The sequence below is a fragment of the Mus caroli genome, unplaced genomic scaffold (genome assembly GCF_978045245.1).
Source record: "Mus caroli unplaced genomic scaffold, Mus_caroli_1 scaffold_1, whole genome shotgun sequence".
Taxonomy (NCBI): Eukaryota; Metazoa; Chordata; class Mammalia; order Rodentia; family Muridae; genus Mus; species Mus caroli.
Window position 1 is genome coordinate 63,926,262 of NW_028227256.1, and position 27,793 is coordinate 63,954,054.

The 27,793-nt window shown below is 43.1% G+C and overlaps 1 protein-coding gene across 3 annotated transcripts in view; it reads right to left on the reverse strand.

The window, feature by feature from the left end:
* Positions 1–444: 444 nt before the first annotated feature.
* Lancl1 (LanC like glutathione S-transferase 1) overlaps positions 445–27,793 on the reverse strand; it is a 40,027-nt gene continuing 12,678 nt past the window's right edge. For all 3 annotated transcript variants that reach the window (XM_021167262.3, XM_021167254.2, XM_021167271.3), the window contains exons 4-10: positions 20,450–20,657; positions 9,923–10,058; positions 9,240–9,386; positions 6,884–7,066; positions 4,860–5,036; positions 4,390–4,462; positions 445–3,576 (exon numbers count right to left, since the gene is read on the reverse strand). In XM_021167262.3, coding sequence (XP_021022921.1) covers positions 3,500–3,576; positions 4,390–4,462; positions 4,860–5,036; positions 6,884–7,066; positions 9,240–9,386; positions 9,923–10,058; positions 20,450–20,657 — 1,001 coding nt within the window. In that variant the 3' untranslated portion in view covers positions 445–3,499. The remainder of the gene's footprint in view (positions 3,577–4,389; positions 4,463–4,859; positions 5,037–6,883; positions 7,067–9,239; positions 9,387–9,922; positions 10,059–20,449; positions 20,658–27,793) is intronic.

Sequence of the window (27,793 nt, forward strand, 5' to 3'; positions counted from 1 at the left end):
GGTATCACTGGGGTACTTCTCATGTGCTGGCTTACCATGGCACGAGAGACTGATGCCATCTCCTGGGTGATTGGGCAGACTTCCTTCCCCATAATTATACCTTACTCAGTGACCTCACTTCTAAGCTCCTGTGAGAACTGTGAGCAGGGAGAATTCCTAGAAGCAGGCTGTTGGTCAATGACCACATGGTAGACTCTGATAAACATGAGAGGTGATGCATTGCATGAATTGAAACCTTGAAGATTCTTCTAAATTCTACCATTATCATAGATGAGAGCATTTTCCTTTTATAAATCTGTTATTACATAAAGGAGTGGAACTAACAATGAAGGAATAGCTAGGAACGAATCTTAGAGAGGGAGTTTATACAGAAAAGGTCACTATTTATCATTAAGGAGAAATATTTTTCAAGTCCAAACTGAAGCAAACAACAGTACCCGATACTCAGGCCTAATAACATTTTATTGAAGACCAGTGGGTTCAATCCCTCCCATAACATACACATATGAAACCAGCCTTTCCCAGTTTAGTGGCAATGAACCTTGGGGTGATTGCTCAATGCCCCCCACACTGACTCCTGTTCACCAGATGTAAACAGTTTTCTACACCCCAGCAGTATGGAGCCCTCAGAAACCTGCTCTGACCTGTTTTGAGGAAGCAAAAGAGGAACTGGAATTAATGTCAAGTAAGCAGGGGACTACACCTGAGTTCTTGGAGCCTAAGGGGGATAGAAGTAAAAGCTCCCACTTACACTACTTATTTCAAAATTAGGCCCAGTAATCTAGATACAAATTGACCTGAGGACACAGGGATAGAGTGCTGCAATTCTGTTACTTAGAGAAACAGGGAAGGAGAAAAAATACTCGTAGATCCTCTTCAATCTAAGTTTACCTACATGGGGGCTTTCTGCATTGATACAGGCAGGACATGATGGGGATAAGGGAACCAGATGACTCTGAGGATGGGAGACCGACAGCTGGGATGAAATGAACTCCCTGGTGGGATCTATGGAGATGGCCACGTCAATGCTGACATGTTACACGATTCAAGTTTAGGGCAGAAAAGCACAAGGGGATAAATAGACTGCCTGGCAGGCTCGGAACTCCTTACTGACCAGTCTCTGGATGGAGATGAACAATGCCACTGAGTTTTCCAAAGCAGCCACTGGAAGGTTTCGAAACCAAGAAGAAAAACCTCTGAAGGAAAAATGCATAAGAATAAAACCAACCATGTCTGCACGACACCTGAATGGAAATGGTTCTTGCAGCCTCTTCCCGAGGAGGAGCGTTGGTGTCAGCCTTGTATTCTACCTGAGTTTAAGATCCTTAGAAAACTCTCCTAGCTCTTAAACATTAGTCAACAGCGGCATAAACACTGTCAGTGTAGTGAGTTTCTAAAATGCTACAGTGAAGAGAGCTGAATGGTGTTCATGAGTCTCTTCATGGATGACAATATGCAGGAGGCGACATTCATCAGGATGCCTGGGGAAGCACTGTGATCAAGTCTACTGGCTGATCAAAACACTTCCTCTTTTTCTTTAGTAAGTATCTATAGTAAAGTGTAGGCAGAATATAATGAGCCATTTAACTAAACAAAGTGGGCTTTCTTTTCTAAAGCTGGACACCCAGCCAAACAGCTGCACTTTACTGTCTAAGAGTGACTTATAAATATTGATACAAAGCCTTCACCCGGCACAGTCTACACACAACTTCTGAGGATGCACAGGGGTCACAGAAGGACCAATTCAATCCTAGAAATCGAGTGCTGGGCTGCTCTTTGGATCCTACTGTAGGCACCCTTAAAAGGGCCAGAAAATTTCATGGAATATTAGCTATCTTGGTACCAAATAGAAAATAACAGGAGATTACTCCTTATAGCAACCAGGATACACTCCATGGGGATTTGATCTCCAATAAAAATAGAATGACCAAAAGAGCCACAAATAGCACACTAAATATTCTTAGACCCTGTTGTTTTAAAGCTGGAAAATGTTACCATGTCGGTTACAGAGTCTGGTTAGGCCTTTGATATCGAGGAAAGGAGGGAGGAGCTAAAGAGCCAATAGGCATTTGTTCAGAGGTCGAAACACCAGGGAGTCTTCGTGTACAAACAGACCTGACTCCGAGGTGGTCTCGGAATGTGAAGGACACTTGCTCTTGGGACATGCAAACTGCCATTTGTTACACGCATGAAGGCAGTCACATCCCATTCCAGCCAAGTACTTGCCAAGAGCTGTGTTTTCTTAGAAGCTCCTGGTTAGAGCAGCTCCCTTTCCACATTCTTTGTAAGCAGAATTAGATTTTGTACTATTCAGTGAAGAGATCAATGTTCAAATCAATTGACAGAAGGTGATGACATGTGGCCTTCACTCAGGCAGTCAGCAAAAAGCAAGTCAAAGCTGAGTCAGACTTGTCCCGACCAGCCAGAGGTCAGCAAGTCAAAGCTGAGTCAGACATGTCCCGACCAGCCAGAGGTCAGCAAGTCAAAGCTGAGTCAGACATGTCCCGACCAGCCAGAGGTCAGGCTGGAATCCTGTCTCAGCAAATTCACACACAAAATCTACTTCTAGATCTCATATGAATACTAAAGGACAACTTTTAAAACAAACATTTCTGAAATCTAACACAAACCAAGGAACTGTTATTTGTGAATAAACTTTCAGATAAGAATGTGCATCCCAACCATTTAAGTTTTGATCACGTTGCTGGTAGATAGGGCCTGTGTGGCTCATTAAGTGGTATTTCTAGTTCAGACAGAAACTAGGAATTAAAAAAATGACATTTAGGCCCAAAAATCTAGTGTATAACTCCTGCAGCTTTCCTTCCAGAAGCACGGGCTACATTTTTGGTCACCTTTGCTCACCACTTGAGAGGACCCAGTTCCAGAACTACTCCTCTCTGTGGAGGAGGAATGCTCAACAGAAGAGCTGGAAGGCAGTACCCAGCAACAGCCATCTACATGTAATCAGCCACCTGCACTGAGCTCCTGTGTACACTATGTGTATCTGTGTTGGGGCAGGACCGAGGGCTCTTCTCCATGCTAGGAAAGTGTTCTACCACTCAGCTATGTGCCAGATCTCTCCTGCTCTTTACTTTGAAAAAGGGTCTCACTAAGTTGCCTAGGTTGGCCTTGAACTTGTGATCCTCCTGCCTCTCTCCCAAGGAGATGGGATAACATACTCCCAGGCATGGCTTACATTGATGGATAAGTAATAAGAGGAACATTTCCTGCATGTCTGGGAACCATGCAAATGATCACAAAATACTGTACTGTCATCCATCCTTCCCTCTGGAAGGAAATTAAGATGGCTTCATGTACACTTATAAATAAAAAGTAAATAATAAAAGGCGCTGAACTGCTAAAGACAAATTATGGAAATAAAAACCGAACTACTTCAAAGTACACAGTTTCATTCTGCTTCCTTCAAAAGTAAGGGAAATAAGAAGCCCAGAGTGATACACAGAGTCATGCTGTAAGCGGCAGGAGACATGCTTTCTTTTCAGAGTTCAAATGCAGGGAACTTGGCCTTTGTGGGGACTAACAGGTCAGCCAAGAAATATATTGTTCCAGCCATCCCTAGAGGAACAGAAAGAAGCACAAGTTATGACACCAAATGGCTCCATTTCCTAAGGCTCATTTTTTTTTAAAATTTTTTTATTTTTTATTGACTTTAGGTCATGGGAAGCATCCTGTAATTCATACCCTGCATTCAACATCAGAGGCCCCTAGGGGGAGTTCTTGGCTTTCTTTTTATCCAGGGGAAGACAGGAGACAGAATGGAGGCAAGCACGTTCAAGCTACTTATTCTAGCCACTCACTTCCTGTCACCTTGCCACATGCGAGCTTCTTCAGCACTGCCTCGTGGCCACTTACCTCCCAGAGGCTCTGTATCTATGACTCAGCATATACCTGGGTTCATAAATGGTGGTCACCATGACAGCTACTAATATTATAGTCTGAGGTAATACGCTCATTGACTTATTTATTTATTTATTTATTTATTTATTTATTTATTTATTTATTTTGGCACCGGGTTTCACACAGTCCAGGCTGGCCTTAAACAAGTAAATGGCCTAGTTGAATTGCTGATCTTCCAGTCTCTACTGTCTCTACCCCTGAGTGCTGGGATTATAGATATGTGGGTATATGCCAATATGCCTAGTTTATGTAGTGTGGAAGATGAACTCAGGGCTTTGGGTAGACTAAGCAAGTACTGTAACAACTGAGCTAGACCCCCAGCCTTGCTCACCGACCTGACATTTCAGGAAATAAGGTGGTACATGTTTAAGAATGGACTATAAAAATCAGATTGTGGTTACACCTGATTATCACCAAGCAGAATGGTAGCTGATGATCTTAGGAGTTAAGTCATGTGTGAAAAATAAATACCTTCAAAGAGGGAGAAGGGGGTGTCTGCTGTCCTGCATCCATGCTCCCCGTAGTCTAAGCACCACTCAGCAAACTGAAAATGAGACCGAGTTCAATTACTGTAGTTATTTCTTCCGAATTCTAGGAACTCACAAAAACTGCCTGCGTTACTTTGAATAATTCCCAAACTATAAAGTGAGAGACAAGGAGAAATGGCTGAGGAATGGGAGGTCTGGAGGCAGCTGCATGGCTTGGGAGGAGTTTAGTGAGCAGTAAGAACACTGTTGCCAAGGGTACCAAAACAAAATAACCCTTCACCCTTCAGCCTTTGCTCCTACAAATGTCCAAGCAGAATCTACCCTTTAAAGGGATGTTAACTGTACTGAATAGTTCTCGAGGTTTTCCTTAAACAACATGTGTGTTAACTCTAAGCTCATGGACCTTTTCAGCCTCCCAAGGAGCTGCTTCTCCACGCCCAGCCTGGCTCTTACCTTGCAGGCCCTGTACAGATACTTCACATCCTGTGTGAGGTTGTAGAGTGCCAGGAAAGCGTAGGCATTCCCTGCAGCACCATGGCACAGCCCGTAGCCCTTCTTCAGTAGCCCGTGCTGCCAGATCACGTCAGCACACTGCTGGGCATCACACAGGTAACGCTCCTCTTTGAACACCTGCAGAGTCAAGGGACATATGTGAGTTCTGTCATTGGGGCTACAAAGCTCTTCCTACCTGAGAAGGCAAGGTGGGGAAGAAGAGGAGGAGGCAGGCCGAGAAGTAAGGAATGCAGCAACAGGAAGTGCAGATACTGACTTGTATCATAGTTAGGTTTTGTCACCTTGACACAAGACTAGGCACACTTGGGAGGAGGGAACCTCCACTGAGAAACTGTCCTCATCAGACTGGCCTGTGGGCATATTTGTGGGGTGTTTCCTTGATTGTTGATCAATGTAAGAGGAGGGCCTAGTCCACTGTTGGGGGTGCAATCACCTGGCAGGTAGTCTTGGTTGTATAAGAAAGAAGGATGAGCAAGGCAGGGGAAGGAAACTAGTAACTAGAATCCATCCATGGACTCTCCTTCACTTCCTGCCTCAGGTTCCTGCCCTGGCTTCCCTTCACGTTGGACTAATCTTTCCTTCCCTTCCCTACTCCAAGCTGCTTTTAGTCAGTGTATTATCATAGCAAAAGTGAACTAATGTAACTAGCTTTGCTTTATAAAATAACTGGGCCTGATCGTGTATGCTTGATCTAAGCTGTGTGTGTGTGTGTGTGTGTGTGTGTGTGTGAGAGAGAGAGAGAGAGAGACAGAGACAGAGAGACAGATACAGCAGCAATACTGAGAGAGACAGAGAGACAGATGCAGCAGCAATACTGAACTGGCCATTTGCTCTTATCACCAATTCCCTCTAAAGAACACACTTGCTATACAACTTGAGTAACTGACACCCTTCACCATTAGAATGTCTTTACACACTAGGGAAGAATCTATGAGCTGTTGTAATTTTGTGTGTTTATGTACGTGTTCTTATGTGTGCACATGCGTGTAGTACCTTTGGAGGTCAAAGGTCCAGATCAGGTGTTTTCACTAATTGCTTTTCCAACTATTTGTTAGGATAGTGTCTCTTACCCTGGAGCACAAGGACTGGGCAATCCTAGCTGACCAGGTAGCTCTAGGGCCCTTCCTGTGTCCAGCTCCAGCACTGGGATTGCATCTTTATGTGTACAATGCAGTGGCATCACAGTCATGAAGTTGCGCACCCAGCATCGCTTCCATTCTTACCACTATATATTAAGCAGCATTCCCTGTTTTCCACTTCTGACCCTGACACCTTCTATTTTCTGTCTGTAATTTCCCTAGTCTAGACAATTCCCACTAGCCATCACTCCATATGCATGCAATTTTCTCTTCTGTATTGCATTTCTGGGTGTTTGCTTATTTTGCTTAGCACATTTTCAAAGTTTGTGAGTATTACAGTGTACATTAGAATTCCATCCCCTTTATAAGTAGATACAATTCCATGGCATGTGCACACCATATTTTACCTATATATTCATCTGTTGATGGATAGCGGATGCTCAGATATTTTTCACATTTGGCTTCAAGCAGAGCTGTTATGGATAGTCATTGGGGGAGGGTGGGTCTAGAGTGGAACTGCTAGGTTGTATGTCAAGGGCTTGATTTGTTTAAGAACCAGCAGTCTTTCTGCATGGCAGCTGTACCATTTCACATTGCTGAAGCAATGTGTAAGAATTCTGCTTTCAGTCATGCTTCTGGGGTATTTATCTTGGCTCTGCCACTTCTGTTATCATCTTGGCTACTCTGTCAGTGAAGCAGCTTCCTGTGTTATGAGGATGGTGTCCACTGTGGTACGATGGACACTGGGAGAATGGATGCTAACCATCAGTACAATGACCTTAGCTCCAAAAGCTGTTCATAATCCTTTCATGATTGAGAATAGTGTTAAGGTATACAAGTGTTTGCTATTTTGTTGTTGTTGTTAAACAAGAGAACATGAGGTACCTTGTATGCTTGGATGAGCATATAGATGACCCCAGGAGCACCGTGGCACCAATGGACAAGCAGGTCTCTGGTATCATCCAAACATGGAGGGTAATTGCCGGAAGGAAACTTCAGCCGGCAGACAAAGTCTACACTGGGCTTCACCAAACTATGCAACTTTCCTTGGTTCACCTGAAGGCTGGGCTAAAAAGGAGAAACAACATTATTAGTTCTGCTGAAGAAAATGACATTCCTAAAACTCAAAATGAGTTGAAAACCAAACCAGAAAAAAGAAAAAAAAAATCATGCCTAAAAAGGAAATATGAAGTCATTAAAAGGCTTCACATCTCTCCCGATTTCCTCATCTGCTTGCTAGATAGTCTCATTTTAATCTTGTTTTATGATTTTAAAGAAATAGGACAAACTACAGTTGGGCCATTATTGAACTCAAAAGGTCTTCTGTATGTGTTATTTGCTGTTATGGACATAGTCATAGGAACTCTTTCCAAGTCAATACTTGCAAACAAGGGTGAAATAGATGTTTGTTGAGTGCAGAGATGCACTGACCACCAAGTCTGGCTCCCGCTTTAAGACAGAGAGGTGGCGGGTGCTGTCTGTAACAGAGAAGGACACAGGACTGGGGGACCTGAGACCTGATGCAGAGGTGCAGTGTGCCCAACACCCAATTGGGAATGTCTTGTATGCTGGATTATTCTGATACTAGGACATAAGAGATTTATAAGTCATGGTGATACAAGGCACATGAATGATATTTGGGATATAAACTCATTTACTTTTTGATACTGTTTTTAATTCAGGGCCTGTTCATTATTTAAGACACAGAGGCAGGCAGATTTCTGAGTTCGAGGCCAGCCTGGTCTACAAAGTGAGTTCCAGGACAGCCAGGGCTATACAGAGAAACCTTGTCTCAGAAAACCAAAAAAAGAAAAAAAAAGTGTAAAAGACACAGAGGACAGGGCATGCGGAGTGAGGGGTGCACAGTCAGTGGATGGTGCTGGAAATGACAAGATGTAGTAAGTTCTTAGCATTCTGTGTTCTTCAAGGCATGTAAGAATAGTACTTTACATGAAGATTATCAATACAAAGTATTAAAGCGGAGTGAGTCTTCCTTGGGAGTTATCCAACATGGCCTAGAAGTAATACTGTTCAATGTTGATAGCTAAGCATGGTCACGAACAGATTTTCATTACTAAAACCTTCATCATTTCAAGTAGATAACAACTTGGAAATTAAAAAAATCAATCCTATGTTTTTCATATTTCTTTTTAGAGCTAGCAAAAAAGAGGCAGGGTAGCTATCTCTTGATTATCAGATTTAATGACAGGTCAAAAAGGCTAACCATTCACTGAGATGTACAATTTTAACTTATCCTCAACGTCAAAAGACACAAACCCTCTTTTCATGAAAGATGTTTAAGAATCTACATGTAGTTCTAGAAATAAGGGTCACCAAGGGAACATTCCAGGAAAAGGAATTTAAATCTTGGTTGTCAAAATGCTAATTATATAACTTCTACTAGAAAATAGAGTGAATGAATGAATGAATGAATGGCCTCTCATCACTGCTCCCAAACTGTGACTCTATTCTATAGCAATCAGGAGTTGAGAAGAGGTATGGCATGGTTCTTGCAGCTAGAAGGTGACATATATATCCATGCACCATGCTAGACACACGAGTAACAATACCTTCCTTTATGTGACAATGTGATTTGTAAAGAGGCGCTTGCCTCTGCTGCCATAAAGAACCCATTTCCTCTGCCATAAATTCTCATTTGCAAGTACCAATTGTTGCCTTAGAACTCGGCACCCTCTGAATTCTCTTTCTGACCTTCCCCAAATCAAGTTTATTCGAGTTCTATTTGTCTTCTGTCTTTCTAGCTTTGGGTGATGCCTCTCACTACTGTCAGAACCTGAGAACTATGGGGCAGAGCACAAAATCCATTGGGTAGTCTTCCTGGCTTTGCTCTCCCAGTGAGCCTTAGGCAGTGTGTGCTCCTTTTTCTTTATTGATTTTTGTTTTTACTCCTAAAGTTTGTTTCAGTGGGTTTTCTTTATAATAGTGAATAATACTTATAACTCAAGGCATTTTCTGAGAAAGAAGAGCAAAGAACACGACACAGAGAATTAGAGGTCATGATCCTGCTCCAGGGCACACTGGGAGTGCATGACACATGGTTCAAGCAGCATCCCCAGGACAGTGTCTTCAGGCTGTCACACTTGAAGAGCACCCTGGCTACTGCACCTCTGCTGAGGCCAGATGATTACAGGAAGTGTGAATCAGTGGGTGACAGGAAGACAGTACCAGGATCTGCTCCCCAGCCAAGACAGCTTACAGTCTCACCTTAAGCATCCCTTACCTGCATCAGGTAGTAATAAATGCCCGCCAAGCCATGAGCGGCCCCCACGTAATATTCCTGGTACCACTCATACATCAGTGGAGACTTTGCCGCAAAGTTTCTCTTTCTAGATAGGTTTTCCCCAGAGGTTAAGATGGTTTCACAAATCTACAGGGAGAAAGCCAAGCAAAATAACAAGACGGTTAGACAAGAAGTATTCTTGGTAGAGGCAAGGGACTTTTTGTTAAGAAGTACTGAATTCCTGGAAGGGAATCAGATACTATCTTCCACCAGGAAGAACAGTTCCCTTCTGAGACGTGTGAATGCATGCTGTCTAGCAGACTGAGGCTGGGGAGGAACCCCAACTCTCCTTATTAGCACTTTAAGAAACCACACATCTTTTGATGAAAAGCACAAACTCCTCCTGGCACTGAAGGAGATACTTGTGTCTGAGAGATGAGATTTGGCCTTCATCTGCCCCAGAAGGGCCTTGAACCAGCAACTAGAGCAGGATGGCCTTCTGACTCCCTTGGCTCCTGCCAGGGCTTCTCACAGACCGAGTATGAGGCTGTGGCTCTCTGACTTGTGCCTCACCTATAGGAGTCAAACCCATGGTCTTCCTATATAGGACGTACTAAGTGATGAGACAAACAGTACATAAGCAGCTGCCTAAAACACTCCTAAACCCCACAGAACTGTATTACCTGCTGAATATGGCTCTGAGGAATCTTCTCCTCTCCAAAGTTCTTATTGACAAAAAGCAGAGCAAAGATGTAGCCTATGCGGCCATAGAGCATTTCATTTGGTACGTGGGGATCAATCTTATTTAGGTGAATGAGCCTAGGAATAGAAACATGTGTCTATGATCACCTGACAGGGGTCAGACACTGGCATATCAAGTGGTCTATTAAAAAATATAAACACCAACACATAAGCATACATACCTAAAATCACAGTTAAAATTAGCCCATATTGAGTTCACAATGGGACTGGTCAAACACCAGGAGAATGCACAAGTAAGACCTAGGTTCCCTGATTCTCCCTAGCGTCTCACATACGTTGGCTTTAAGACTTGTGCTTAAGCAGTGAGGATGGGGGAGCTAGCCAAGTGCTGCCTTACAGCATTTAGCCCAGCTAATCGAAGATGCTCAGAGAGCTACTGGCTTTAATGAAATGCTTGCTGCATCCTACTTGCCTTCACTGCAGCCTGGTTGGCCGGCTACAAGGTAACATATGCAATTGGCCTATTTCTAGATCTATGTACATATAAGAACAAATACATGTATATATAGGTATGAATTTATCCTAGAACAGTACCACGACAGCTTTCAAGACCTACCCAGCACGCATTCTTTGTAAGTGGCAAAACAATATCCTGTGAAACTGAACATTATAATTTATTAGGTTCTCATTGCTGTATGCAGTGCAGCTTTTTCAAAGTTTCTATGGGTTCTGTTTCCAGTTATGCAGCACAAAGTGGACTCCACCCTTCCCTCTCCCATTAAATACAGTGCCAACAACCTGGGCAGGATATACATGGTAGCTATTTGAGCACTCTGGAAAGGAAATGACAGCTAATAGTGGGGCAGAATCTGGCATACTAAATTGGAGGGTTCTTTTCCTCTTTCAATATTCCTGTGGCCTGACCTCAGTACAGGCCAAAACACAGAAGTGGGCACCTGGGGGCTGAAAATGCCCCCAGAAGTTTTGTCTCAAGGATGAACAGGAAAGGAAGTCCTTAATAAAAAAATAGACTGAGTTTGTTTTCTTTCCTCTCTCTCTCCTCTCCCCCTCCCCTCCCCCTCCCTCCCCTGCCCCCTCTCTCTCTCCCCTCTCCCCCCCCCCCCCCCGCCCCAAGCCAGGGAGCAAAAGCCCCAAGCAGAAGCAACTGCAACAGAACCCACAGGAGCCAGCTCTGTAAGGGAGACACTGAAGATCTTCCTCAGAGACTAGAGGCACCATCTGCCCTGTGGTTCCATGAAACGGGTAAACCCTGCTGCTCACTCAGCCCAGAAGAAGGCACAGGGCTCAAACATGGGCAGCTGAGCAACAGAACCCCAGGCAACCAGAAAGTGGGGGAGAGCCCAGGGGAGGACACTTGCAAGAGAACACACAGACTAGGCAGCCAAAGCTCCGAGAATGAGTTTCTGTGAGTTTTTGTTTTGTTCGGTTGGGGGTGGTGGTGTTCATGCTGTTTTAGAATTTTTAATCACGTGGAGTTTCAAACACGCACCTCAATTTTCTCTAAATCGCCTATGAACTTCAATGAGATTCCCATGTAAGTTATTAAAACACTTCACATTTGGTCAAAACTTAAAGTGATACTTAGTATAAAAACCCAGGGACTTTCTACAAAATCAAATGTTCTTTGGTATTTTACAATATACTAAGCTCCATGTCCCATCTCTAAGAATGAATTCTGACTGTAAAATCCTGTTTGCTGTCAGGCTGAAAACTCACTTTTGGACCATCAGCATATGGCTGAACAGCATTGGCAGTATGACAGCTCACACAGGATGGATGGAATCAATAGGTACAGTGACCCAACACTTTCTACCAAAAACCATCCCAAGAACTGGTTAATAAAAGCAGTAAGGAATTTCAGGAAAGGGCTTTCTTGGTGGAATGAGCTGACAGGGTTGCAGGTGTGGACTGTGTACCACCGTCCTTGGGCTTTCTCTAAGCTACAAGAGCAGGCTATGAAACATATCATATGTGGTCTTATTTCTAGTAAATATTTGCCCATTTGGTAGAACTAGACCATTGTTCACACTTTTATTTAACACACATAGCTAAGGTAGCATATAGCCATAACCCCTGCAAGGCCAACAGTATTTACCCAGATCAAAACCACAAGAAACTCAGACACACAAAACCATGGTAACTGTTCCAATAGGCCAGCTGCACACCAGTGCATACAGCAAAGAGGATCTAGTTAGGCAGAATAGCATTTGTGAGAAAGGAAATATTCCTCTCACATCCCCTTCTCTACCTCGGGTCTATCATCGACTGGGAGGGAGGCACACTTGGTGCCTAAAATGAAGAAGACCTGTTCCTGTAAGCAGAATGAGATGACTCTGTGTTTAAAGTAGCTGATGGACATGCAACAAGGGCTGAGGAAAGGGATAAGGGACTCCTGTTTTTAAAAATGAAACACACTTTAAATCTAGATTTATTCTTTGTATTTTATACATGAGTGTTTCATTTAGTGAGGCACTGCAGCACACCTGTGCCTGGTCCTGCAGTAGTCAGAAGGAGGTTTGGAATCCCCTGGAACTGGAGTCATGGAGGTTGTGAGTCACCATGTGGATGCTGGGAATTGAACCTAGGTCCTCTGCAAGAGCAATCAGTGCTCTGCTCTTAATCCCTAGGCCCTCTCTCCACTTATGGAATAAAGGGTATTTTATGGTTGCTTGCTCCTTGGTAGAAAGAGAGGCTTATAGAAGAATGCCATGCTGCAGGAGACTGGTACATCTCAATCAGCCAAGTATGTAAAGGCTAGCTCACACCTTCTTCATTCCCCTTCACAACAGGGCTAGAATGGCCACAGTGTCATGGGCAGGATGCTCAAGTGACCATTCTGACTTACATCCTCAGCCTCCAATTACTCCTGTACTCAAAGAAGTCACAAATGGCAGCACTTATTATTTTTTATTTTGTTTTTTTTTCAAGAAAGGGTTTCCCTGTGTAGTCCTGGTTGTTCTGGAACTTGCTCTGTAGACCAGGCTGGCCTCAAACTCACGGAGATCTGCCTGCCTTGCCTCCCAAGTGCTAGGATTAAAGGTGTGCGCTACCACTGCTCAGCTAATACATATAAATTTTTTTTTTAATAGTCAAGGTCAATCCTGGTGGTAACAAACTAAAATCAAAAAATGATACAATACTTTGGGGCTACTGAATCAGGTTAATACTGTAAGTACTGGCATTGGTGAGGCTGTAAGGGATGTATATGTATGTATCTATCTCTCTCTCTCTCTCTCTCTCTATATATATATATATATATATATATGTGTGTGTGTGTGTGTGCGCGCGCGCACATATACTCATGTATATATATTTTATTTAAAATATGTATTATATACTTAATTATATATATGTTTTCTGTTTCTTGGAGGGTAAACTATTTCTAGAGGGATCTGTCTAAGATGTCTTACATGCCTTATGATCCAACAATTTTGATCCAGTTCTTTTTTAGTATATGCCTATGCAGGTCTTTGAGGAATGCAAATGACGGCACATGTACTCTAAATCATTTCCCAGAATGATTCTACAAAGGGTGCTATAAAGATTTTTGTGCCTTGTTTTGCTACTATGACCTATGCTGAGTAACCAGGCAGTTCAAGGCTCTTCATGGAGTAAGAAGTGTCACAGAAGCTGAGCAAGCTGGAACACACTAGATACACTGCTAGCACCTGGGAGGTGCAGCAGGATCAGTTCCGGTCATTTTGGGCTACAGAAGACTCTCCTTTTGAAACACATTTACAGAAACAGAAGACTTCACAAAGAAGAGCCTTCAGATCTCAGAGGTGCTTCTGAGAGGATATGAAGGGCAATCGACATGGCCCCAGGCAGAGGAACTTGGTCAGCCCCCCATTTTCAAAGAACTTAAAAACATTTGCTAAGAAAACCATACTTCTATCTTTTCCCTTATGACAGAACTTGTATCTAAGTAACACTGGGGCTAAGAAAACAAATCTGTTCACTATATACAAGCTCAGCTACTGCAGTGACCAGAACACTTGCCTCAAGGTCAGATAAGAATTGTTAATCAAGTATTAATACAAACACATCAACCCTACAGATTTTGGAAACAAAATGAACTTAATTTACTTTTGCAAAGAAACTGAAGGAACTATTTTGGTGTCATTTCTGCCTTAGGAAACATAATTATGAACAATTATTGCATTCAGTTCAATGAAGATCTTATCAAAAGTTTAACTACAATGTTTTCACCTACACTACCACTAGGTGGTGATATACAATTAACATTTTTAAACCAAAGTCATTTGCACCAGGGCTGGTCATAGCAGAATATGGAATACAGTTTAAATGTTTATAGACACATGCTGTGCAGAGCCAGTATCTCCCAACAGCAGAGTTTAGGCTAATAAGGGACATGGTATTTCTATTCTAGATCAGAATTCATCAGCACTTATTAGTGTTTCTGCTTACTAAAGGTGGGGCTCAGCCGGGCACTTCACATGCTACATTCTGGAGTTAAAATAACAAGTGCATTTGAAAATCATAAAGGTTGTTTTGTATCCTTTTGGAAACTCTCAAACCAGAAGTGTATTCCCCTGCTCCATTTATCTGTTTAGGTGGGATATTAATAGAAACACGTTGTTAGAAGAGAGCAGTGCATCCGCGAATGTCACTGGAGGAAGAATAAAGACACTCAATGACCAGAGTGCCCTGCTAGGCACACATTGACACTTCCCCAGGGCATTAATGGAACCTTCTGTCTTGGATTATGTCAAAGACTTATAACAGGGAAGTCTTTTTCTAATTCATCTCAGTACAACACACATCTCATTCTCTGTCCAAACCACACAGCTCCTCCTCCCCCTAACCACCAGCCTCCAAGTTCTGCTCTACCTGCTAGGCTGGTCACCTACTGTAGCAGACAGCTGATGCCTTATAAGTGCATTTAGACACCAAGAACTCTATGCAGACTAGACCTGGATTTACCACACAGCAGAGAGAAGCAGTGAGAGTTCTGTCATCCAAGCAGGCCGTTCGTATTCACTGATTCTCATTCATCTCTCCACACCTTGTGGAAGTTAGAGACCTCTATCCTCCATTTGAAAAGTGTAAGTACTATCCATTCTGGAAATACCTTGAAGGGTGTATCTACTTCTGGAAGCTAAAGATCCCCAGAGGCAAGGTTAGGAACTAAAATCTAAAGGAAACCGATTTCTTTGGATTCTGGTTTGTTTGTTTGTTTGTTTCTTTCTTTCTTTTTTTTTGCTTTTTTGTTTTTGCTTTTCGAGACAGGGTTTCTCTGTGTAGCCCTGGCTGTCCTGGAACTGACTTTGTAGACAAGGCTTGGCCTCAAACTCTGAAATCCGCCTGCTTCTCCTCCTGAGTGCTGGGATTAAAGGCGTGCACCACCACTCCTGGAGGGTTTATTATTAATAAAAACATTATTTTTTTTTAATATTTAAGGCAAAGATCCACCAATGGATCCAGGAGCTCCAGTCAAGAGAGAGATGGCCAAGTTGAGATCACTGGCTGGAGCAATGTGGTCCGTCCAGTTGCCAGTGGTAGTGCCAGACTCAAAGAAACAACTGAGCACCTCACCTCCAGGTGAGGCTGTACATTTATGGCTAGGTCACCACTGGGCAGAAAATTGCCAATCTCTCCTGCAGACCTGTACTGTTCTTGAAAGCACTCAATTTACGGGTTAGAACAGCTTAGTTCTGCCGAGACAGAGTAGGCTAGTCTTTAATATTCCTTTATCTCAAAGGTCTGTCAGATGATCCTGGGCCAGAAGGCTGAACACAGATAGATGCTCCAACTTCCTGACTTACTGGGGCTGAACAGGTAGGCAGCTGTCTCTGCAATTTATCTCAGTTCTGGAAGCTGTGTTAGGCTTCCTATATCTTCAGATATGTTGGTCATTCTCAGATTTCTGACGGGGTTGAAAAAATACTTATAGTCTCACAGCCAACCCAGGCTATTTACTTTGAGAGGAACAGACTTGAAAGCATAGTTTTCAGATGGCATTCAATCTGAAATCAAGACAGAAGTCGGGTGCAGAATTATACCCTTTTAAGTTAGAATAGAGAACAGTGTTTTTATTTTATTGACAAAAATGTTGGACTGGGTGTTAGGTCTATCTTATACCTTATACGTTACAACATGGTAATAGTTGTGCTCAATTTATATTTTGAAAGAAAAGTTTTGTTTTTTTTTAATTTAATTAAACAGAAAGGATGATAAGTCAAAGGATTTCCCTATCCAAGTACATTAGTGAGGAGGAAGCCTGTGATTGGACAGGGAAAAGGGAGGCGGAGCTAAGGGTTGCAGAGACAGCTTCTTAAGAGAAGAGGAGAAGGAGAATGGAGGCAGACATGAATCAGTGTGGTTTGAACCAGCCACAGGTAGTTATGGTATCATAAGGTTAGAATAATTGGGATAAAACTTTTATCATTATCAACTGTGTACTGGCTAGTTTTGTGTCAACTTGACACAGCTAGAGTTATCACAGAGAAAGGAGCTTCAGTTGAGGAAATGCCTCCATGAGATCCAACTGGCATTTTCTCAATTAGTGATCAAGGGGGAAAGGTCCCTTGTGGGTGGGACCACCTCTGGGCTGGTAATCTTGGTTCTATAAGAGAGCAGGCTAAGCAAGCCAGTAAAGAACATCCCTCCATGGCCTCTGCATCAGCTCCTGCTTTCTGTCCTGCTTGAGTTCCAGTCCTGACTTCCTTGGTGATGAACAGCAGTATGGAAGTGTAAGCTGAATAAACCCTTTCTTTCCCAACTTGCTTCTTGGTCATGATGTTTGTGCAGGAATAGAAACCCGGACTAAGACAAACTGGCTCTGAAATTATTGTATTGGCATCTTGTAAATGGAGAATTTATTGGTACATAAATCTGATTGGTTTATTTTAAGCTTTAAGAGTTCTGATTCTACTAGGTAAATGGATGTTGTGATGGCTGACCGTGGAGTGGATGGACACTGCGTGGGCCTGGCACCAAAGATCCCAGGAGCTCCGGTCAATAGAGAGATGGCCCAGTTGAGATCACCCAGCTGGAGCCATGTGGTCCACTGGTTGCTGGTGGTAGCACAGGAAGCCCGTCGGTTCCTTTCTTTTTTAAACATTTCCTACAACATGTTTGCTCTTTCATACTCAAAATTCTGATTTTGAGAGTCTATTCCACCAAAAAAAAAAAAAAATGCGGGAAAGGTAAATGGGTAGTGTGGCCACGGGACACAACAAAGACACTGCTGAAGGAAATGAGTGTGATCCCCAGAGTGTGAGCCAACAGGACGATGGCTCATTAAGCAGCAGAGGAAGCAAGCAAACTCACTCAATCTGGTGGTATAAAGGGAAACTAAAGGAATTTTTGCCACAGAGGAGGAGGAGATGCAGAAGGTTAAGCAAACACTGCAGTTCCCAACAGAGCTCATGAAACAAAGAAGCTAGGCAGTCAAAACTGGGACCAAAAGTCCCTTCACACGCATATTCACATACACGTGACTAGAAGTATAACCACACACACACACACCTCTTTTGTTTTGCGACAATCTTACTCTATAGACCAGCCTGGCCTAGAGCTTACTACATGGCCCAGATTGGCCCTGAATCCTCCTCCCTCAACTTTCCAAGTGTTAGAATCATGGATGGGAGCCATGCCTAATCTCACCTTCTATATTTTAACTGTACACAACAAGCTTGCTAGCCATAAGTAAAATATTCTTGAAGTGTCATAAAAATATTTAAAAATATGTACATCACAAAAGGTATTTATAACCAAGGTATCAAATAAACAATAACTAAGTCTTAGCTTACTCTTTGGAGTATTTTAATTTTAATAAAGCAATCATGGCCTCTGTTACCGTTTCCCAGAGTGTTTCTTAGGACAGGTCCTTGGATAAGAGGAGAAGGCTGGCCTGACTAGAAAGAGAACATGGCTCTGGCCTAGGCTGCAGGATTCCTCCACACATGCTCCTGAGACTATGTGCAGACAGGCAGAGGCAGGCATGGGAATCTGTGTAACCAGTATCGAGCATAAACTCCAATCTGTTTCAACACCTTATTTCCACCAAATACCATTAAAATTCTTAACAAGGCAGGTTACTACTTGGCCACTGTATTTCAGGGAAGATGACCTTGTGTGTGACATACTGGAACCACTATGTCTCTGATAGGAATTCAGAGTGAGACTGAAGAATACTTAGAGATCTCAAATGCCAACTGGCTTTAACACACAAGAAAGGTAGGTTCTATGTTTCAGCCTTAAGTAAGCATCCAACAGTTCTGCACTGGCCAGTCATGTATCAGCAAACTGCAATGGGAGAAACTTACTTTGCATAGACTTTTAGAGAAATTATTGCTTTGTATCCTCTACCATTCTGATCAAGCTTGGTGACAGTTCTTTAAAATTCATATTTTAATTGTATTTTTTGTACACCCATGAGTTTAATGAAGGTTCAAGAGCATGGGCTTGGTTGTCACAAATGCATGGGAATCTTATCAGTTGCTGTCCCCTACCCTCTGTAGCCACTGACCACTGAGAAGATGATGAGGGCTGCTGCAGCCTATTACTCCTTCCCTCTCCATGAAAGGATGCTGGTAAGACTGATGTGCAGGGCTCTTGTAGTTAATCACAGCTGCTAAGAGTTCAAGGGAGCAATGGCTATACCACGCCCACAGGGCAGGATTCCAGCGGCTCCCTAACCTCTCCTATTCTTTCTAGCTCTCTTGATATTCTCTGAGACTGGGGGGGTGACATGATGCCTTCTCAGGACTAAATGCTTAACAGGAACTTATTTTCAATGCTTAGATCAGTATTAAGCCTGTATAGTAGCTGCCATTCAGTGCAGAAAGCAGCTTTTCTGACAAAAACTGACAATAGCACTGACCTGTGGGCATCAACATAAATAATTAGGTGTAATCTGACAGGTGTATCATGTCCTTTTAGCAAAACAACAGCAGTAGCTTCCCCAGCAGGGCATATGACTTCTTCTGCCATGGGCTTCTGACCAGGCTTACAGTACCAGACATAAAATTCCTCCTGGTGAGTGGTCTCAAATCAGTAAGAAATCAGTTGGTTACCCTATTAGTCCTGCCTATACTGTACCAGTGGGCATAGCCTGCTCTGAGGTCAGTAGTACAAACTACAGGGTTCATAGCTGTGTAATGTCACCCCCTCCTAGCAGCATCTTCCAGCACTATGAGAACTAGCCAGAATGCAGAAAGCTTGTGTAGCTGTATATTAAGTCATTCTTGACCGAAGTTTCTTTTTTTTTCTATACATACTAGATAATGTGACTTTTCATTTGAAGTTGGACTATATAATTTGTGACTTCTGACAAATATAAGCACAGTTATATTAAAAAGTCAATGCAGAAAATTATTTATTATATTGATTCACAAAATGTTATAGGTACAACAAAAGATTCTTTCGCTTCCTTTCAGTGGTTATAATTTCCAATAGGAAAAAAAAATTGTTATAATGAGAAAGTACCAGTTTATGGGACAAAATCTGGGGAGAATGGAGAACTTCTGTATGTGTGCATACATGTGCAAGTTATACATCCACCAAGCAACACAGGAATGAATAATTCCTTCTTAAGCACAACTTGAACAGCACAAAGAGTCTACTGATGAACTACACACACAGACCAGAATTTTTGTTAGGCATCCATGAGACTGGTTCTAGCACCCCAAAGATACTAAAAGATAGTGACAATCACATCCACCATATAAAATGGGTGATTAACATGAAACCCATGGATATCTTCATTTATGCTTTGAAGCAGGTTATACTTAAAGTGCTCTGTAAATATAGTCACACTGTTGAGGGAATAACAAACTTTTTGCCCAACACTTTTGTGTTATTGTTGATTGAGTCTCTGGATGGAAACCCATGGGTATGGAAGGACAATATATATTAATGAAGGAATTCCTCAACTAACTAAATTGATAACTATGCATTTCTTGCAGCAATTATAGGAAAGAAGAATGAGAATATAAAACCACAGGAGACTCTGGAACAATCATGTAAGAAATGCAACTCCACCTGCTGACACAGGTTCTCAGTGAGGACTCTGTGACTGAGCCTCTGTGGGGCTGCATACCAGTCCAACTTCTTAGGAGATCAAAAGAGTGCTCAATAACTTACAAAGGGGGATTTCAGGTGTGTCCCCAACACAGCTAGAATAGCAGCCTCACATTTTTGGTCCCTGGTTTACAAGGAGGCACTTCCTTTCCAAATGTGGATTCTGGGAAGCACGATGAATTAGTCATGCCATGATCAAGGCTTGATCCCAGGGAATTGATATTTGATCTGGACCACACCAGTGTGGTCTACTGTGTACTAAGATAAGGATTACAAGGCTATTCCTTAACTATAAGAGGAACATGAGAACTGACCAAAAGCAGGGGACTGATTTACCCCTGAGAGGAAAGCAAACTCAGTCAAACGCTCTTGTGTTCACGTAATGCAGAATCCTAGGCAATGATGTCTAGGCAACGACCCTCATAAGCAACCATGGTTACCGTGTGATGCACTCCTCGGCCTGCTTCTCACTGTTCATCTTGTGGTACAGCACAGCAGCCACAGCCAGGGGGCCCGCATCGCCACACAGGAAGGTGATGGAACGCCTGCTCAGACAGTTGAGGCTTTGCTTTACATAGCTGTGTGCCATCTGTAGATAGGCTGGGTCCCCAAACACATTGTGGAGGTGTAGGTAAAGCACAGCAATGCCTGGAATGTAAGCAGAGAGGGCATAGGGATGAGGACAGGCAACCCACTCAGTCATCTGGGTCATTGTCTTAGCTGCTCATCTGGGCTGAGGTTTATGAGCTGTGTGATATCATCTGCAAGTTCCAGTGACTTTTCTTCTAGCCTCAGCTCTAAGAATGAGGCAGAGAGAATCTTTACTTTTCCTTGTATTTCTCACTGTTAAAACTCTGTTAAGTAGTAAAGACTTTGGAAGACTTAGCCGAGGCAGAAACACAGACACACTGGCTATAACTAATGTGTTTCTGGTCGATGGCTGTTCTGTTAATTAATAATGAACAATGAATAATTATCTTTGTGACATAAAACAATTCAGATGAAAAAGGTAACTTCTCTTTCAACAAAAGGTAAACTTTTTTGTACGTGAGAGGCTAGTTTGTGTCACCAAGTCCTAGACTCAGGTCCCCTGTTGAGGACACCCCCTTCCCAGTGCACTACTTTGGAGACTAACGTAAGAGCTGCCAATGACTTTGCTGTGGTCCCTACTCACCTAGCTACTTGTCCTCCCCTAGAGCCCAGGCAGTAACTGAGGCAGTGTGTGCAAATCTTAATACAAATGCCGCTCACAGGGGACAGAGCTCTCCCTCGGAAGCCAGCTCAGTGGGAAGCAGCCAAAGACGTGGAGAAGTCTGTCTGCCTAAAGCATTTCCAGAAGCACTTTTTCCTGTAAAGTACATTTTCCATCTCATTTACCATTTTTAGGAGACACAGAGCCTATGTTTAAATCTAAATTAATAGAGCCAATCTCTTCATGGATTTCAACGCAGTAAAAATGCAGTCTGCAGAATTACTTCTCACTGTACTGAGGACAATTTTAAATTCAGATACTTTTCTCATTTTGCATGGGTAATCTCGAAAGCTTTGTGTTACAGACAATTCAATTTCACATGTATATTAAGGCCAAGTTTTCATTTCTTGCCAAAGTTAATAACCTTGTCTGCTCTTTCCAAGCATCGTGGTGTTCGTAATTCCAGAAGTTGATGAGCAGATGTAAGGACGCGCAAGGTTTGTAGACAAGTGTACAGAACCGTGTGCGTGGCGGGGGAAGAAAGCCCTCCTTTTCACAAATGATCAACATCAAGAGCTTCTCCCAGAATTACTTCCCTAATGGGCTTCATCGCCACCCACGTCACGCACCTGCCGGTAATCCACTTAAACTGCTGCCCTTCCACTTCCCTCCTGCTCCCACTGCTGCTGCAACCCCCCTAATTAAGTGATGTTAGCACCAAAGCCAGATAATGACACGATTCGTATCTGGGAAAACAGAATGTGATTAATTACAAGTCCAGTGAAGCTTTCCCTTTTGGACCCCTCCCTGTCTCTCGTGAACAACAATTCCTTTTGTCTTAAGCGGTTAACAAAAACCTATTATGTCTCACAATTATAAGACCTCACACAGTGAAAACTGTAGAATCTTTTGGTTGGTTCTTTTCTGATGAGCACAGAGCTATGACTTGAGCTTCCTGAAGTCCACAGGCCCAAGGCCCATTTTCCTCTTCCTCCTGTTCTGGGCCTTGATGCCATATTTTGATTAGGCAGTCTGTTCCTTGAGTGTGATTTCTTCCTGCACAAAGCACCCATGGAAAGAAAGGGCTTTAAGTGCTGAATGTTGCTGCCAATATCCTTGGACCTACTTACAATCCAGCTCGGGCCAGGAGAATAGACAAAACGCTTAGGTCAGACAGATTTCATTTCTCACCAACATGTTTAAATTCAGTAACAGGAAAAGTGGGGGAATGAATGACCTGTGGCTTAAAGTCCTGAGTCCAATCCTCAGAGCTCCCCCACCAACCCTGATAATGCACACATACCTTCCTCTTTGCACAGATATCAGAGACTCAAAGATAGTCTGGAAGGTAGAAACCAAGATGTAGCCTGCAGTCCTGCTGATAAGCAATCAGGCCTGGCCTTGGCTGCACATTGGAAATCTTAGAACACTGAAAGGCTGTACATACAAACTGGGCTCCTTCCTCTGCCTACTCCTGCATTGCAGAGGTGGCTACCTTTAATGATGTCATCTCCTGTTTGACTCCCTACCTCCCAGTTTCTAAGGGAAAGCCAATAGGATGCTGGTGATGCTCGGAGATGGTAGTCTAGTTCCCTGAGAGCTAACTTACAGCCATGCCAGACCCCAGGCTGTCTACTAACACAAGAGAGAGAACGCCTTATAAAATCCACTGCTATGTAAGTATACTGCCACATGCTGTTAAGACCAGTCCTAGAGAATAAAGCTCTTTGTAAAGCTAGAGAGGTAGTAGCAAAGCTCAGGTTTAGTCAGTTGATGGTGATAGTTTCAGGATAGTGGAAACTACTGTCAACAATAAAAGAACTTCCTGGGGAATCACCATCCATAACCTCAAGCTGTACTACAGAGCAATACTGATAAAAAATAGCATGGTATTGGTACAGCGACAGGCAGGAAGATCAATGGAATAGAATTGAAGACCCAGAAATGAACCCACACACCTATGGTCTCTTGATCTTTGACTAAGGAGCTAAAACCATGCAGTGGAAAAAAAACATTTTCAACAAACGGTGCTGGTTCAGCTGGCAGTCAGGCAGTCAACATGTAGAAGAATGCAAAAGGATCCATTCTTATCTCCTTGTACAAAGCTCAAGTCCAAGTAGATCCAGGACCTCCACATAAAACCAGAGACACTGAAACTTATACAGGAGAAAGTGGGGAAGAGCCTCAAACACATGGGCACAGGGGAAAGATTCCTGAACTGCCGCAGACCCTCTGGGTCCCTGTGTCTTCGTGGAACGGGGTCTCTCGATGCGGGTGGGCAAAGTGTGGTTGAATGACAGACAGATGCACACAGGAGAGTTCGTGTGTAGAATCTGAATGTAATTTACAATTCGAGCTTCAGACTTTTATACAGAAGACAATAAAAAAGTTGGGTGACATACCCACAAGGTACAATTGAGGTAACCGGATGCTTAATGATTCTTACACAGAACAGAGGAATGAAAACGCAAAGATCGGAAGGAACTGGGCAATGAAATAATTGAGACAAAGTCAGCCCTATCTAAGGTCAGCTATATTCTTAGAAGCCTGGTGTGAGAACTTTTCACTCCTAGGGCAAGGGCTTTCACACACAAGTCATGGTTCTAACTAGGGAGTTCCGTTCTAGCTAACCATCTCATGAATAATGCAATACTCTAAAACCACAGCCCGATCTGCTTCCTAAACCATAGTAAATTCCTGTAAATAGGTGTAACTCAGCTATAATTCTAAGCATCTATTCTGGTTTCCTCTACGGTCAGAAACTTCTTTCTTCTTAGGTTATGGTAGATTCCTGTGAAGGGCAGTGACCTAACTTTTACTCAAAGAGATAGTGTAATACCAGGGGAAGTACTGAATTCCGAGCCCAAGGTCTTGCTAAGGACAAACTAGGACTGTTGGAACACTGGTGGACGGCTTTAGCTATGTCAGAATTCAATCTTAAAAGGCACTTATGATAGGAAAATATTGAAAGAGAGCATGTGGATCCATACACTAGACTAACTCGGGAATGGTACGCGGGAATGAAAAATTACTGTATGGGTAGGGAACGCTAGACTTCAGGAGGAGAGCTTCCTTGAAGCTCTTTTGCCTCATGAGTGACTTTTAAGCCTTTCGGCTTGTCCAGCTGACTCGACCAGAGAGCGTAGCACTGAACAGAACATCAATGGCTTATGCTGTAAGATCAAGAATTGACAAATGGGACCTCATAAGATTGCAAAGTTCTGTAAGGCAAAGGACACTGTCAATAGGACAAAACGGCAACCAACAGATGGGGAAAAGATCTTTACCAATCCTATATCCAACAGAGGGTTAGTATACAATATATACAAAGAACTCAAGAAGTTAGACTCCAGAGAACTAAATAACCCTATTAAAAATGGGGTACAGAGCCAAACAAAGAATTTTCACTGAGGAATACTGAATGGCCAAGAAGCACCTAAAGAAATGTTCCAACATCCTTAGTCATCAGAGAAATGCAAATCAAAATGCATCATTTTGAGCAGAGAGCAACATAATGGTATTTTTAAAAAAACATCACTATCGCTGCCCTGTTGGGGTTGGAACAGTGGACACTGGAGGATAGTTAGAGGGTGCAACAAGAGCAGGAGTGAGAACAGGGCAGCAGAGACCCCGTGGCAATGAACCTGCCTGGGGTAACCCAGCAGGATGTGGTGGTGGATGGGTGACAGGCACACACCCTGCTGGCTCCTCCATGTTCCAGGTCCACAGCTCTGTGGGCACCAGCAGCATGGCAGCTCAGGCAACTGCCAGGTTCTCAGGGGCAGACCACCACTGTGTCCACAGAGAGACCCATCTTTAAATACACTGCTGGTCTTTAAAAGGCACTGAATTTCAGCAGGAAAATGCTCATGTGCTAACACAGCTGAGCAAGGGGCTTGGTCAGTGTCTTAGTCCTGCACAAACATCATGACCAAGAAGCAGTCGGGGAGGAAAGGGTTTATTCAGCTTACATTTCCACATTGCTGTTCATCACTGAAAGAAGTCAGGACTGGAACTCAAGCAGGTCAGGGAGCAGGAGCTGATACAGAGGCCATGGAGGGATGTTCTTTACTGGCATATCTCCCCTGGCTTGCTCAGCCTACTCTCTTATAGAACCCAAGACTACCAGCCCAGAGATGGTCCCATGCACAAGGGGCCTTTCCCCCTTGATCAGTAATTGAGAAAATGCCTTACAGTTGGATCTCATGGAGGCATTTCCTCAACTGAAGCTCCTTTCTCTGTGATAACTCCAGCTGTGTCAAGTTGACACACAACTAGCCAGTACAGTCAGTAACTGATGTTCAGAGCGGTGTCTGTCAGAATTTAAACCTATCATAGAACACACAACTTCTTTAAAATAAGACAGCAGCCATTTGTAATTAAGTGTGTTCTTTGGTTTATGCCTGAACTTTGCACCCTATTTGCTAAGCAAGGGCTACAAAAACAGAGATATGCTTCCGTTTTCTATCTTTTAACTTTCTGTACCATACAAGGAAATATTTAAATATTATTTAAGTTTTGATTGTATTTAATTGGAAAAATAAGCCTCATGTACCTTTTCTATTTTAGAAATATTTTATTTAAAAATATAAAAGCCTTCTTTTCATGAATCCAGATAAATTTTGACATTTTCATTAAACAGAAAACTTAAAAGTCTCAACATTTTTTCTTTTAAAAATCACATTTTGTTTGTCTGAGTGTGAGTGTATGCCATGGTATATATGTGGAGCCAGAGGGTCACTTGTGGGCATCTGTTCTTTCTTGCTTATCCCGTGTGGGTCCAGGCGATGGCAATCAGGCTCTGAGGCCTGGCAGCGAGCACCTTCACTCACTGTGCCATCTCACGGGCCAACGTGAACACTAACATTTAAGGTAAGTAGTACCAATTTCTTATCATGGTGGGTCTGCCCTTAACTAGTATCGTTAAGTAAGGTCTCTGGCTTGTAATATTTTTCAGCTTTGCTCATATAAATGGCTAAAACATGTGAATATCTTAAAGGAGAGTGTAATCCAAGAGAAGGGCATACTCAGAGAAGTGGAAAAGGCAAGACGTAATTAGACACATTTGTTTATGAATCCTAGTCAGAAAATGTCATCAGTGAGCATTTGGGAACATCTTAGTTTTGTGTAACCGAAGTTGGCAATTATCCCAGTGTGGGTCAAGAGCAGTGGAGAGTACTGGAGAGTTGCCTTTCCTTACAACAAAGCAAAGCAAATGGACTTGCCATAGTCTATGTGGTCTGGGAGGCCAGAGAAACGCAGCACGTGACATTAGCACTCCAGAAACCTGTCCTCTCAGCCTTGTCTACAGAGGCTGATGCCAGTCTCTGCTCTCAACTACAGACACTTACACTCATTAACATGAAACAAACTTTCAGTTACACCCCCACACTCAAAATGTTCAACAACTACATTGGGCCAGTGGCTGCTGAAGTGACAGTAGTGTTCCTCTGTATAAGGAGCTGAGCAAGTCTGGGGCTGCCTCAAACTCAGTGTAAACATGGATTTGAATGTTTGTAACTAATTTACTTTAAGAACAAAGAAAAGACAAGACAAGAAAACACTGTGAGGCCAAAAAAGCTTCTCTTCAAGGCACCCAACCCAGGCCTGCTCTGCAGTTTCTCTCTAGGGCCCTGAGGAGAGAGGGCAACTGTCCAGGGACGACACTTCTAAATCTGCAATCTCCTTACTCAGCTACTGATCCATCCGCAGCACTGCTGTGAGGACAGCCAGCTGGGGGAAGTAATTAATACTAAGTCCCTCATTTCTGAGGGATCATTAGTTCTATTCTTCTTGACCAATCAGGACCTCACTGTCTTTCAAATGTATACGGAGATGATAAAATCTCCAGACACATGGGCCTTCCAAATGTGTCTCTGTAATGCTCGAGAGTGCTTTGTTTATTCAATAATGGGTCAGCAGTGGTACCTTTGTCAGAGGACATCAGCTCCCTGCAGGCTAGGGTTTCTCAAAGACATAGGTGCTATGGCAGCGCCACATTAAGACTGTCGATCATTAGGGAGCTACCAGAGAGGTGGTCCACAAGCACCCAGGAGTTTAGAATGTCAGAATCACTAAAGCAGAGGGGAGGGGAGGAAGAATTGCAACCTAAGTGAAGACTGCTGCTTTGCTGAGACTTTAAAAGCTCAGCATTACTATACTTTCTTCCTTTCAGATCTGGGGAATGTCCGTGAAAGTCCCTGAACTCCCATTACCCATGCCCATCCACCTTTCTGCATCAAGTTGGTGCTTTCTACTATAATCGCAGAACTATTCCTCAGTCTTATGTGTCAATGACTGGACATGCACACACAGAATTAGATGCCATTAGGGCAGCAGTTTCTTCCTGGTGATGACTTTACAGTGCACAGCTCAATCCATGCAGCCTAGGTTTCAGTCCAGCCCTCATGGTGGTATCTGCTCAGCTGTGAGCTCACAGCTGTCTACTGCGGACTGCTGACTGCACAAGTCCCTCACAGCTTTCCACAGGCAATCTGGGAGGAAAGCAGGCCCGATTCTTCACCTTCCATTTAATAGAACCCCAAACAAAGAGGTTCAAAAAGCCCTTCAGATATACATCCTTTTTCTTTTA